We start from the raw sequence: 14458 nt of genomic DNA, 5'->3' as shown, positions 1-14458 counted from the left end.
TTTCTCATCCAAGCTTTGTTCTTAGGAAACCTTCCTAGATACTTCAAGGGTTACTATAACTGTCGTTATATTCACTAATGGACCATCATCGATAACAGTTAAACAACTTCTTCGGCTTATTTTTACTGAGCTTTAGCTACATCATTAAAGGAGTAGTCACATTCAAACTTTTCAAAAGTCGTATACTATCTCCAATATTCTATAGTTCGTTTTATTTTTTAAATCCTTACAAGACCTTGTCTTTCTTTCGGTTTGTTTTATTGATGAGATTCATTTTTTTCTCTTCGCACCGTTTTTTAAAATTGCAAGATATTTTTCAGTTTGGTCTTTTACTGCCTTAGGATCAAAAGATCTTATTGACTTATTTTCTTCCTTTGAATTTAGCCGTTTTATCGATTGAATCCAGTGCTCGCCTATTTTAAAATGATTATACTAAATTCAATTAAATGTAACCATATAGACAACACACCTGTTGTCAAAATAGAAATGTAAAGCAAAAACTGAAAAGGTCAATTGGTTCACATACAGAAGTCGGTCTGCCTAGACCATTAACAAATCCCAATTGCCATGAATACATGCAAGTACATGACAATGTGCACTCTTTTATCATGAATATCTTGCCAAGGCATCCATAAAGCTTCCGAAGACAATCCAACGCGGATTCACACAGTTTGCAGATAAAGTTACGTTCATACTCTGATCAAATTAAAATATATTGACTTCAGTGATTAACTGAAACATTTTCCATCATGATCGAGGAAAGAAGGGAGTGCATGCTACTGTATAAAAATGGAAAATTAAACACTGAGGTTGATTTTAGACTGCTCATTTATTCATGGGAAACCTGACGGTTGTTCCTTGTTTCATGTTTTTCAGCTAGCTGGATCAGTAAAGAGTGCCCACGCAAGTAGCCCGGGGGAGGGGATTATCAAGGCCGCTGTGGAGAACCATGCGGCCCTTATAGTGACGGGGACCCGGGGGATGGGATCTATCCGTCGTACTTTCCTAGGCAGCGTCAGTGACTACATCCTTCACCACAGTCCGGTGCCAGTCATCGTGTGCCACAAGCCTTAACCACACCTCTTCTCTAACGCTCGGAACACCTCTTCTTTTCAGATTGTGTGTGTCCTACCTGTAAATAGATCGCGCCTATCGGAACACCTCGGGATGCATTCTAGCCACATCATTTGTGCTGCTCGTTTCTATCCCGGCATATTTAAATACGGAATAGTTGGTCATTTATTAAAGAAGATTGCCTTGATTATTCATTTTCTGCGTATATTGCGTCACTTGAGTGATTGATTGTGTCGATTCTCGAGAATAATATTTTATTGGAGAAAAAGTCGTCTCTATATCTTGTCGGTGGAAGAGTCAGTGAAAGCGTAGTCTCGTTCAAGCAGACGCTTAATGCTATACATTGTCTGTCTGGTGTAGCATGCGAAGCCAACAAGGGTCTGGTTGAACGAGACTAAAACAGCAAAACGAGCAGCATCAATATGAAAGCCGATGGACGAGGTTTTCCGAAGAGATCACATTTCACTTTATACCTGTATATTATGGACGTGTATGTATGTATTATTCAGAAAAAAAGAGTGGATGCATAATGATCAATTGAAGTATTGCAAGAAAAATGAAATAGCATGTATTGTCAATCATGAGGTGTCGTAAATATGTATCAATGATAACAAAACCCCTCAGGTGATTGTTAAACCTCACATGTGCAATCGACCCGACACATTAATAGTAAATGTTATGTTTTGTCGTATGAAGATTTGAAACTGCACCGGAAATGAACTTACATACAAAGGTTTGGTGATTATTTGGCGGGAAGAATATCGCAACATTCGTGAATACATTTCGACAAGTACATTATGCAGCAGTTCTATGGAATAAGTGATATTTTTCAATCCTAACTAAGATATGAAATTCTATATCAATTGATTCTATGTAAAATTATAAGTATAAATAAGTGTTGTTTTGTTGATGAAAATATCACTACATATAATTTGCATTTGTCGGCATTACATGTCTGTCTTAATCTGGTAATATTCCTATCAGCACACAGTTGATATAATTGTGTTAGAAACAGGGCACACGATTCGCGGTTGTCGCACATGGAATGTATTACACACTCGTAAGTAATTTGTTTTTGAAATTTTACCTTATAACTCACTCGTGTGAAATAAATTCCATATCCAGCAACCTCTTCTTGTATAATTTCTATTCAAACCAACACATTGGCCTCAAACAAAAAGAAACATCATCTTTCTCTTCAACGAGAATTAAGCAACGATTTTTCACGTCACTTTATATTTTAAATAATAATTGATGATTTACATTCTTGTACTGTATAATCTTGTCTATGAAAATAAATTTGTCATGATTAAAATGTTCCTCAACTTGTATGATTGGTTGTGAGCATGTCACGTGAATATAATAAACATGTTTCCTTAATTACCCTTGCGTTTTCGTAATTGCTGTTGTTTCGATGTAGATTATAGTGAGCCCATTTCCACGTGGCTTATTCTTTTCTGTTTTGAACAACACTGTGCCTATAAATCTATTCTGCTACATTACCATCTTTGCTAGTCCGTACAACAGCAAAAGGTAGAAGTCACAAACTGATAGGATTGGATTGTAATTAATAAATTGATAGTCTCCAATTTTATGGCACATTTGCCATATCAGCCTGATATTACACATGCTACCAAGATTGGTTTTCCAAAAAAAAAGGATTATCATCGACATCAGATTATGCGAAAACCTAGTGCTCAAGAAAAACATTCAGACAACTCTTTGAAAAACAGAATGTATGAAAATGTATAAACCAACTGGGTGTCCGTGACCCAGTTTCACGATAATTCCTTTTAAGGATAAAATTTTGAGACGTTAAGAAAAAGCCTTAAGCTAAGGAGCCTTGATTAGAATCTATAATGCATTCCTACGGAGAATTTAAGGTAAGGAATTTCTTGAGTTGAAGGAATGTTCTTGAAATTGAGCCCAGCTCTGACAAAATGAACAGCAATTGAAAATGCCACAACAGTATAAAAACATGCACAATTAAAATAAAACATTTTATCGTTAAATTAATATATGTAAAAAGCAGTATGTGTTTGTAATTTGTCATCTTTTATTCTTGACGTCATCTCATTATCGAAAATTTTGCGTGAAAATAAAAAGAAACGAAATACAGTTATTCTTAAACATGTAAGTAGTACAAGTATTTCGCTTTTGATGACTGTCCTGTTTTACGGATCAAAGATGCTGTACCTATCAAAGTTCCGGTGACGATGTAGAAAATAACAGCATGAATGAAAAGTTTCTGTGATTGTAGTAGATTGGAAAATTTTGTCTACATATTTCTACATTATTAATAAAAAACGTACTTTCAAAATTCATTTTCAATGAATGGACGATCTATATCAGCTGGTGTAGAATAACAATCTAAAGTATACGTCGGCGCTGAAACTTTAAGTTAATTATTTACATAACAATGTACATGATCTGTTGACATTAATGTATATCGTGTCAATTTGTTAATTATATTTGCTATTATCTTAATCAGGCAATATTTCAATTTTGCTTGTAACGAGTATTGGCTTAAAATTTACTTTATCAGCCCATAAAGGAAAAACGGCCTCGCCGTTTGTAACGTCGCTTCTGGTGGGCTGAGCTAACGTCATGCTTATGCTCATGATTAAAAAAATTGAATAATAAGGATTAATTTGAATATAGTGAATTGAATTATACGGATTAATTTGAATATTTTTTGCGTGTTATGGAGATATAACACAACTTAGCAGAGAAAGAGGTTAATCCTTATATTAACAATGTTTCCTTTAAAAAATAAAATTAACAAACCCTCAGATGCAATCATTTACCTGTGTTATTCGCCGTCAAAATTATACTACCGTCATGATGATCCATGCACAACAGTCATTCAAAAAAGCGCGCCGCTGACTGACAACTTAATCCCGCCATTTTTTTCCATGACGTCACAAAAGATAGTTCTCATATTTCAGTTATTTTATTCGTGTCAAATAGCAATAACACATTCAAAAATAAATGTGTTTTATTTTATGTCTCCGATTGTCTCGTATATGTGTTATTTGTAAAGATTGGCACGTGATGTTGTGGAATGTCAAAGGAAGTCCGCCAATGTTTACAGGTATTCATACGCATCGAATCGGGTCACGTTCTGCACTCAAGTTATTAGGAAATAAACAGATCTGTCCAAAAATAGTTTATCAATACAGAAACAGATTCTGCAGTGGTTAATGTGAAATCTGTAAAACTTGTGTCACTATTAAAATCTTTGTATCTGTCAACACTTGGCACTTTCATACAGAATTCTTGTTCTATCTCTTCCCTACCGAAGTCTTTATTCCTATCATATGCTTCAAGTCTGAAACAATTAAGAGGAAATAAAATAAATAATCCAATAAAAAAGAAAGACCAAAGGTATATGCTTTGTTACCATAGACCAGTTATTCAAAAGTAATTTTGTTTCAGTGTTGTTGAAAAGTATGCACATGTTAGTGTTTTTAAAATAGTAGGAAAAATCAAATATTATGAGAAAATGCTATACTTTACATTATTTAATATGTAACAGGCACAATCTTATTATTTGGAAACATGTTACAATATGTAACTGGTTTACCTTGTGAACAACTGGACCATATAACATTATGTTGAATACATCTATTCTGTAAGAGTTTATTTATCCCCCCCCCCCTTCATAACTTATAACTCTATAAATACTGTATCCGACCAAATAAACGCCCAGTGTGTTTAAACATTAAAAAAAATATTGGGAAGCTTAATAGAAGCAAATTTTGACTAGCCATTGACTAAACTATAGCATAAAGTAAGCAACAAAAAATCATTAAAGAAACTACAATATTTTAATTCAAGGTGTTTAGTGAAATCGAGTCATTAAAACAAGAGGACATTTACTTGTGTCAGATACGGTACTTGAACTTAACACTGTCAGACTGTCTAATTAGTATTATTGTGTTTATATCTATATATCCTCTTCTCTCACACTGTGTATCTTTGATATTTGGGGATAACGTACAATGTATAGATTCTATATACAGTACGATGGTATGCTGCATTAATGTAAAATAAAAAAAAGATAACAACTGGCATCATGTCTGTATTTGTCACTGGTATTATAAAATAACATGAAGGAGGATTAAAATGGCACTGCATTCTAAATAACCAGTCAATGAGAAACTTTTGAAGAAACTTTTGATATTGATGCGTTCTCGATCGTGAACGGTACCGGCTCATTAGTTTGTAGCGACATTAATACGGTGGTGTACCAGGTACAGTAGACGTACAGCACAATCATGACAGAAGCTTGAAGTTATAGATAAATTAATGCATTGGCAAATACCCGTCTAACAATATTATATATATATTCTAGGTATATTGACTATTACCAAAAACTTCAAGCACTTGCATGTACTGTGATTGTGACTATACATGTACTGTAGGCTAGTTACAACTTTGAACACCTGACACTAACCTCTCGATCAACTCGATCTTCCTTCCAGATAAACGAGCCCCTCGGGCACGTAACTCTTTTCTAAGCCTTGGAAGGTCCCACGACCCATATGACGAAGGCTTACTAAACGACATATCCTATGATATATATCTAGATCTACAAATATCGCGATCTTCTACGAACACTAGGCCTAGTCGATATTCAGATTTCGCGGAATGCTGAGATTGCAGGACCGCAACGTACTATGCGCCACCTATCATCAAGGGGGATAACCCTAAATTAATTTCTACCGATGTTGCTCATTGTAAATATATCTTCATAACATAAAAAAGTATATTCAAGGTACAATGTAATATTTACTCAAATACATGTAATAAAAATCACATGGCCTATCATAAATCTTTATCATTTAGCTGTATATATGGACTGGTCATTCAGTTTGAAAAGGATGTAGATCTAGATCTAGGTTTCTTCTAAATAGTGTTACTCTCGCAGAAACCATGTATTCAAAGGAATGTCACATATGCAAACGACCGAGATTTTTTGTCGTACTTTTACACAAGTTTTGACTAAAGCTATTTAAAGGTGCTCCATGGTACTTTTTCTCTATCAAAAACAGAAGCAGACGAATTGGTATTTTTCTTCAATTACAAAAGTTACTTACTTAACACCATTACCACCATTGAAACATATAAACTTCCCATTTTGCTTCGAGATAAAAATATCAAAAATAATTATAATTGCATCCCGAAAAAAATCTGTGTCACTATTTCTTATATGGAATTAAGTACTGATTGCGCATGCATTAAAAGCAAAATAAATTAGCTTATATCATTTTTTGTTTTAATAAGACATACTTGTACACCATTAAATACCAACTATTGTTCAAATGGTGAGTATCCTTTATGCTTTGTTGGCGGTTGGGCATCTTCAAGGAAAATTCCTTCAATCGACAACGACATATTGTGCAAACACAAATGGAAATTACATAATCTGTATCTCCTTATCAGAATTTCTTATACACAGGGCCACACAAATTTTACTGTGAACATGATGATAAGGATTAAATCAATTTAGCTGTAACAGACTAGTGTCGGAAGTTGATTATGTACCTCATTACGCGGATGACTAATTTTGCCGGTAAGATAATATTTCACGAAGTTTTTTCGCTAGTATCTGGATATTCTGTGCCGTAATTGATGATAAATCTGTTAAAATCATCACACGTCCTCTTCGTTTAGGCCTAGTATTGAACATTGAAGAAATGCTGGTCATTAATCCCTAGCATTCCTATTTTTTTAGGTATCTGGACTTCCTTATTGCTATGTATGGTACTGTCTAACATTAGTTGTGTTTGAAGTGACTCCTGCAGTCTATAAGATCCGGTCAGAAAGTGGTTGACAACAATTGGGAATATGTCTAAATCATACCGTTGGGTTTTGGTCTGTTATTGTTGACACCACTTATATTTGACTAATTATAGAAGTTGTGAAGTATTTCTCTTCGAAGGTCAACCTCTGTTATCATGTGTTTCGTGAATGATGTGACGACAGGATCGCGGATGACGTTATACAATGCTTCAGTTAGACTTTTGCAGCAAAAACAATGATTGATGTTTTTTAATCTGCAAATATAGTCATTTATCATTTTCTAGGATTTAGCACCAGAAATGAGAATCGAGTCATTTCACGAAAGGCAGCAATTAAAGCTAGATAATTGAAATGAATTCCGTCAATTTTGTATGACGCCTCTCTATCGACCTGTCAGCAGGATTCGGGATGATTTCTGTTACGAGTTCATGAAATGTTATCAAGTATACTGTGTATATTACATATACCATAATGGCAACGTTTGGTTTTCCTATTGTCGTAATATTTTATACATATCCTCAGTTGTATAACAAAATGACTACAAATCAATCCCATGATAAACATATATATGGTGGCTGATATGTGTCATTTCGTTATTTCGTTATTTCGCCTTACGAAGGCGATAATCATCGTCTTTTCGCCCCCGCTAATCATCGTCTTTTCGCAGCGCCAGAACGAAATAACGAAATTATTTCAGTCGCTAATTATCGACGCGAAATATTTCGCCCCGCTGTTTATCGTTTTTCAATCCGATAATCTTCGTCTTTTCGCCTTCGCCCCGCGCGCGAAAAGACGATAATCATCGTGATTTCGCCTTCGCCTCGCGCGCGAAAAGACGATAATCATCGTTATTTCGCCCCGCGCGCGAAAAGACAATAAATTTTCGTCTTTTCGCCTTCGCCCCGCGCGCGAAAAGACGATAATCATCGTTATTTCGCCTTCCGCATTGACATGCGCAGATATAAGTGCAGAAGTGTCTGACTTGTTCTTGAAAAAAATATCATGGTCATAGGAAATTTACAAGGTGTCCGGACAAAGAACCCGTGTATATTGGCCTGGTTACGATTACAACTAAAATATTGACCAATCCCAAATCTGTCAAGTTTCATTGATCTTGTGGTTAAGTTGGAGTTGTTGGGAAACCTGTGTGTATAGTGAGCTGGTTAACATTTCAACCAAAATATTAAAAAGATGCATGAAACTGCATTCATGTCTACACATTGTCCCACACATTACAGCCAAGTTTCATTGAAATAAATACAGTAGTTTAGAAGGAGTGGCTCGGACACATTTTGGAACCTGTGCATAGTAACCCGATTACAAAAGCAAACAAAATATCGACAAACAAAAACTGCATGCACATTCTACACATGGTCCCAAACAATACTGCCAAATTTAGTTGAAATCGGATTAGTAGTATAGGAGGAGTTGTCCGGACATTTTTTATACGGACAGACAGACGGACGGACGGACGGACAGACAAGCTGATTCCAGTATACCACCCTATTTTCGTTACGGGTTTTATGAAAAGACATCACAGAAACTTAACTTAGGGAGAGTTGGGCAACCACACATATATATGTAGATGCAAAATATATATATTTCTATTCTGTGTAAATTGTGGTCATTTTTGTGATGAAATCAACACAATATATATGTTATAGTGAGGCCTTTTTAAAAAGAGGTTTAATAAAAACTCAATAAAATCTTAATTAGTCTAAAGTATTAGAATTAATGAACCAGTAATCAACTTCATATAAACTAGGACAGTAGTGGATATATTATAATTACTTACTAAAACTTACTCAGAAATTCAACAACAATTTACAATACTCTTATGTATGAACAAACGTACCTGCAAAAACAGGCGGGAAAGGCGAAGGCGAAATAACGAAGTTTATCGTTTTTTCGCGCGCGGGGCGAAGGCGAAATAACGATGATTATCGTCTTTTCGCACGCAGGGCGAGGGCAAAATAACGATGATTAGCGGATTGAAAAACGATAAACAGCGGGGCGAAATATTTCGCGTCGCTAATTAGCGACTGAAATAATTTCGTTATTTTGTTCTGGCGCTGCGAAAAGACGATGATTAGCGGGGCGAAAAGACGATGATTATCGCCTTTGTAAGGTGAAATAACGAAATAAAACGAAATGGCACATATCAGCCACCATAACATATAAGTGAATTTACTTGCATGTACATACAGTTTGTAACTAGAAGTTGCTGATCTATTTCTAACAGTGGAGATTAAACTCGGATAATGAAGGCGAGAATGACAGGAAATAATATATATGAAAATTTCTTGGTTTTTGCACTATAACGCAATTGCAATCGAAAAATAAAAAGGCATTTTAATAAAACAAGTAACGAATATTTGTAGAAATAAACATTTACTGGTGGCACAATAGACATTAAAGAGATCACAAAGATTGAATCCAGTTTGGATGAACATGTTCCGTTTGTGTCTTCATAGCCTTAAAGGGAGGTAAAACAAACAATTACTTTATTATCTCTCTTTATCCCAAAAAATGCTAATCAAATCATGCAGGAGGGAATTATATGGAATTTTCAAATTTTAGAAATATACCCGTATATCAAAAACACATTTACAATATCAATATAATGAATATACTAATATAATATTAAAAAAATATAGTGGCATATCGTTTGCTGTGAAATGACAAATCAATGGAACAAATGGGTGTATAAGATACCGACATGCACACTTTAAATTCCATACCACATTCTCATCCGTTACTTGGAGCACAGCACATTGCCCGTATTCCAGCGAGACGACAAATTTCCGACACGTCGTTCGTTCTTTCTAATGCACCTAATTGACATAAACCTCTTCTACAGCTGACTAGGCCTGAAACACATATACAAAACTTATTTATAAAACAAAGTATTACATTGTTCTATACCGCCATTAGCATGTGTTATGTAGCATATTATATAATACTAAGTAAATATTTATAAACTTACCATCTACCTGGTCGACACGAAGGCACACCAGGGTCATGGTTACGAGCAGAATCGTAAATAACACGTTGTTCATCTTCAAATGTATTGTTACTTCTACTGTGGTAGCGCTGCAGTCCTTAATGTTCGTATTTATAAGCTAAGAAAACCGCAAATAATTAATTTAACTAGGAATTCACACTGATAATAAATTTCTCGAGTAATTAATTATAATGTTATAAAAAGTTTTCTCTAAAACTTTGACGGGACAACATGAGAAGGATTTCCGATGGAAAACTTTAAAATCCTCTTTTTAACTCGGTCAAAGCTACAGATTGGATACAACAATAAACTATTTTTAAATAAATTGGAATAAGAATGTTGGATTACAATAATACCTTTCATTCAAATGGGAACATGATGGAATTAGCTCTTGTTTTATTGAGTCGGTTTAGCAAAACATTAAATGTAATAAAGTAATAACGCGAGAATAATTACATTGCTGGGGGGGGGGGGGGTGGGGGGGAGGGTTACATACTGCATATTTTTATAGTGCTTACATGATCTGGCGAGATGGTCAGAGTTCTCGTAATATTAATCGTTTTATCCTTGGTTCAAGATTGTTTGTTATGTTAGGGAGAAAAAAGTGTCACATCGTTTCTATATAAACCACTTTGACATCTAAAATTATTTAGGGGACGGCCCTCACGACAAACGTACATTGGGGTTCTTATTTTGTGTTTGAAATTCCCTATTTTGCCCCCTTTTCACCGAAAATTACCAGAGCGAGTAATATTTCAGTGGACACTAATTCCATTTCTGTTGTAAAAAGTTGAGGGTTCACTGGAAAGTATTAAGGATTTTGAAGGGGAAATCATGACTGAAAGAAAAACCAATATTGTAGTGGGCGAAAAATCAAGCACACTGGCTGAAGTTTGATGCCAGATTTTGAAATGGAGCAATATGTTGTCTTCTAAAGAATCTACACAGCCATAATGAAGTTTTTGTAAAACAAAAAAAAATGACAAGACTTGATCTTCCTGAATTCACAATATGAAATGGACTCAAATACTCTTCATGGATTAAAAGATCAAATTGATAAAATCAAAGACTGATATCAAGAGCCTGATAGGCTAATATTGTTTCATTCTGTATCCGAACTCATGTGACCGTTAATGCCCATGTGTTTCTTGGTGACCCTTATTTTATACAACACGCTACAAATGGAGACATTTTTGTTTGTGTTTAAATCCACAATAAAAACCCTTTGATAATGATTTACTAGATTAAGACTTTGACGATACTGACACCTCACCAGAGAAAACCCTAAAACATAACGAGATATGCCAACATATACCTTAGTCATGTTATTAATCGATTATGTTATGAAATCATTCGATGTGGTCTGTCAGAGTTGGTGATATGCCAAATACGGAAACATGAAACCAAATGGATTTAAAGTAAGAAAAAAAATAAGATTCAGTCTGTCCACTTCAATTTTTGTTTTTTTAACATAATCTAACATTTGTTCTAAGTGGTATTAAAGTAGTTTGTTATTATTTCACGTGTCTAGTTTGACCGAGTTTTAAACAGGATTTAAAAAGTATAGTCTTTTACCGGAAATCCCTTTCCATGTTTCCCCTTCAAACATTTTTATTAGGAGTTTATACACAATGACATGAATTAATTTATTCGGATGGATGCAAAGTAATTAATTTGCATGCGGTTTTTTTAGCTTATAATTGCTGCGCCGCTTGAGGCGCAGAGCAGTTAGAATCGTATGCAAATCACGCCATCTTGCAGGATGAACGCTTGAAATCAAACGGATATTCAGTGTGTTACAAGCATTGCCCGTTGAAGTAATATTATAACGAATAACGGAAACAGAGTTGAATCTGTCCGGATTTGGACGCAATCTTCCTATTAAAGCTTTGTCATATGTGCGCTTGCATCCGTTCAGATTCGGTGTAGAACAAGCATTCGTGGTAAAAGTATTCTGAATAAGGATTTTCTAGGAATTAATCGGGCATTTTAAATGAAATCTGGTTCCATTTACAGATGGAACAAATATATCTGTAGTAGTATACCATGTTCGAGACATTACTTTTATATTTCTTATTTAATTTAGATCACCATCGTATAACAATAATAATCAGATAATGCGTAGATGCTAATTAACGGGACACGGAACATACTTAAATGCGGAACAAGTATTAGCTTCCCAAAAAGCTAGGTGGGCTACGCGAAAGCTTAACCCTTTGATTGGACAGAATATGGAAATTAAACAATGATATGATGATATTGTTTAGCAATTTTAATTGTTCTGTTGAAAGCCATTTTATAATTTGTGAGCTTTTTGTTAGTGCAAGGTAGCCAGGTCTAGTACAGACGAACAGTTTTAATAATACTTTTGCTTCTAACAAATTAAAAAGGGTTTTTATGCAGAAATTGCTAAGCTCAGAGAAAAGGCAAAGAAAATATTGAACTTAATCTAATATGTTTCTATGTTTTTCTATGGTCCCGTTTTCATTCCGCTTTTAGTATTGTACTATCATCCAGCATTTTAGTATGTACCGTGTCCCGTTAATAATATGTCTGTTTATTAATGTTTACACGAAGGTGATCGGCGACTCGTTTGGCTTGGTCAATCAAATAAGAAATATTAAAAGTAATGTCTCGAACATGGTATAATACTATCTACAGATATATTTGTTCCATCTGTAAATGGAACCAGATTTTATTAAATGCCCGATTAATTTCTAGAAAATCCTTATTCAGAATACTTTTACCACGAATGCTTGTTCTACACCGAAATCTAATTAACGGATGCAAGCGCACATGTGACCATGCTTTATCAGCATTTTTAATTCATTTTAATATTACTTCAAAAGTCAGTGTTTGTAACATCACCAAACATCCATCTGATTCAAGCGTTCTTGCTACATGGCTATCCTGCAAGATGGCGTGTTTTGTATCCGATTCTAACTGCTACGCCTCAAGCGGCGTAGCAATGACAGTTTAAACTAAAAGCGGAATGAAAACGGAACATAGAAAGCCATAGAAACATATTAGATTAAGTTCTATATTTTCTTTGTCTTTTCTCTGAGCTTAGAAATCATCTGCATTAAAACCGTTTTTATTTTGTTGGTAGCAAAAGTATTATCAAAAACTGTTCGTCTGTACTAGACCTAGCTACCTTGCACTAAACCATAGGTATTTAACACGCTGATAAGTCAAAGACCCACTATAGACTAATATATTTAAGTCTATATTGGGTCTTTGACTTATCAGCGTGCTAAATACCTATGCACTAACACAAGTTCACAAATTATAAAATGGCTTTCAAACAGAACATATTAAAATTGCTAAAACAATTATATCATCATATACATTGTGTTTAATTTTCTATATTCTGTCCAATCAATGGGTTAAGATTCCGCGTAGCCCACTTAGGCTTTTATGGATCGAAGCCAATACTTGTTTACTCTGGTAACGATGCCGCTGATGTGTCGTGGCGTCAACCAGGTGAAGGAAAGGTTTATAGAATATATTTGGTACTTTATAAACCGATGTTTCATAAACACATATTCATTAAGGATATGTGATGACCGTACATAATATATATATATTCCTTATCTTGACATATGCTTTGGTTATGGAGATGGCTTTAGATATGTTGTGCCTGATGTCAAATTATTTTACTTATCGCAATACTGTTTGTTTTAAAAATGAAAATTAATCAGCGCGATGTATACAATATATTATCCATTTTCTAAAGGATTGTATAATGTCTAACATTTCCTGGGTTTTTTTACAACAATTAATAATAGCAGTGAGTAGAAATAATGGGGTTCATGCCCTCTCCATTACTGTTGTCTGTCAAATTCAATATATAAATATGTCTGCGATATCGTTATACGATATATGTATGTACAAGGGTACGCTCTTGTCAACCGAATAATATTGCGAAATGACGGATTATTTTGATGCTTATGTCTCATCCCTTCTTGTATCACGTTCACAAATGGTTCTATCATAAACGAAATGTGTTATTAAATCGTTTTTTATTATAGTATTCCCTCAATACATGACGATAAACCAAGCCTTAGTCGAGACACTTAAGATGTTTGGAAACCATAGTATACATGTCGCTACACATGTTTACGTTATAATGACCCACTTCCTGCTTTTGTCCGGAAATTAAAACTTCGTGGTGTATAATAGTTACAAAACATTAGTTCATCTTAACACATAGTAAGTGTGACTTCTTGAATATTACATTATGCTGAAATTTAGAGCAGACGCCTCCTCAACCGAAAAATCTGTCTTCTAATAATAAATGGCGAAAGGTTGTTATCGCCATGGAACGGAAGTGAACCAGCAAGGTACGCCCTTAAATGTAAGTCGGGTTGATAAAGTACGATTTTTCTTATTTCAATTTATGTCCTTGTTAAAAAATGAACGCGACCCATTCCGCCTATGAACGTATATTTGGATATTGTTGCTTATCATTTAAACGATATTGGCTATAAGCTCTGGAAGATAAAGTCACGAGATAAATTTCTATAACCTCAAAAATCGTGATAGTGCAAGTGCAGCAGCACTTAATGTGAA

The 14458-nt window shown here is 34.6% G+C and overlaps 1 protein-coding gene across 2 annotated transcripts in view; it reads left to right on the top strand.

Moving 5' to 3' along the window:
* Positions 1 to 14458, top strand: part of LOC138336108 (universal stress protein in QAH/OAS sulfhydrylase 3'region-like) — a 60240-nt gene that overhangs the window by 28575 nt on the left and 17207 nt on the right. The window contains exon 4 of one of the 2 annotated variants that reach the window (XM_069285413.1): positions 877 to 2457. The exons of the other annotated variant lie outside the window; for it this stretch is intronic. Within the exon in view, the coding sequence (XP_069141514.1) occupies positions 877 to 1074 (198 nt within the window). The 3' untranslated portion in view covers positions 1075 to 2457. Of the gene's footprint in view, positions 1 to 876; positions 2458 to 14458 lie in introns of those variants that run through there. 2 annotated transcript variants of the gene reach the window in all.

This window comes from Argopecten irradians, chromosome 12, assembly GCF_041381155.1.
Source record: "Argopecten irradians isolate NY chromosome 12, Ai_NY, whole genome shotgun sequence".
NCBI classification, from domain to species: domain Eukaryota; kingdom Metazoa; phylum Mollusca; class Bivalvia; order Pectinida; family Pectinidae; genus Argopecten; species Argopecten irradians.
The sequence above is the reverse complement of the archived record's forward strand: the minus strand, read 5'-3'. Positions and strand labels throughout refer to the sequence as shown.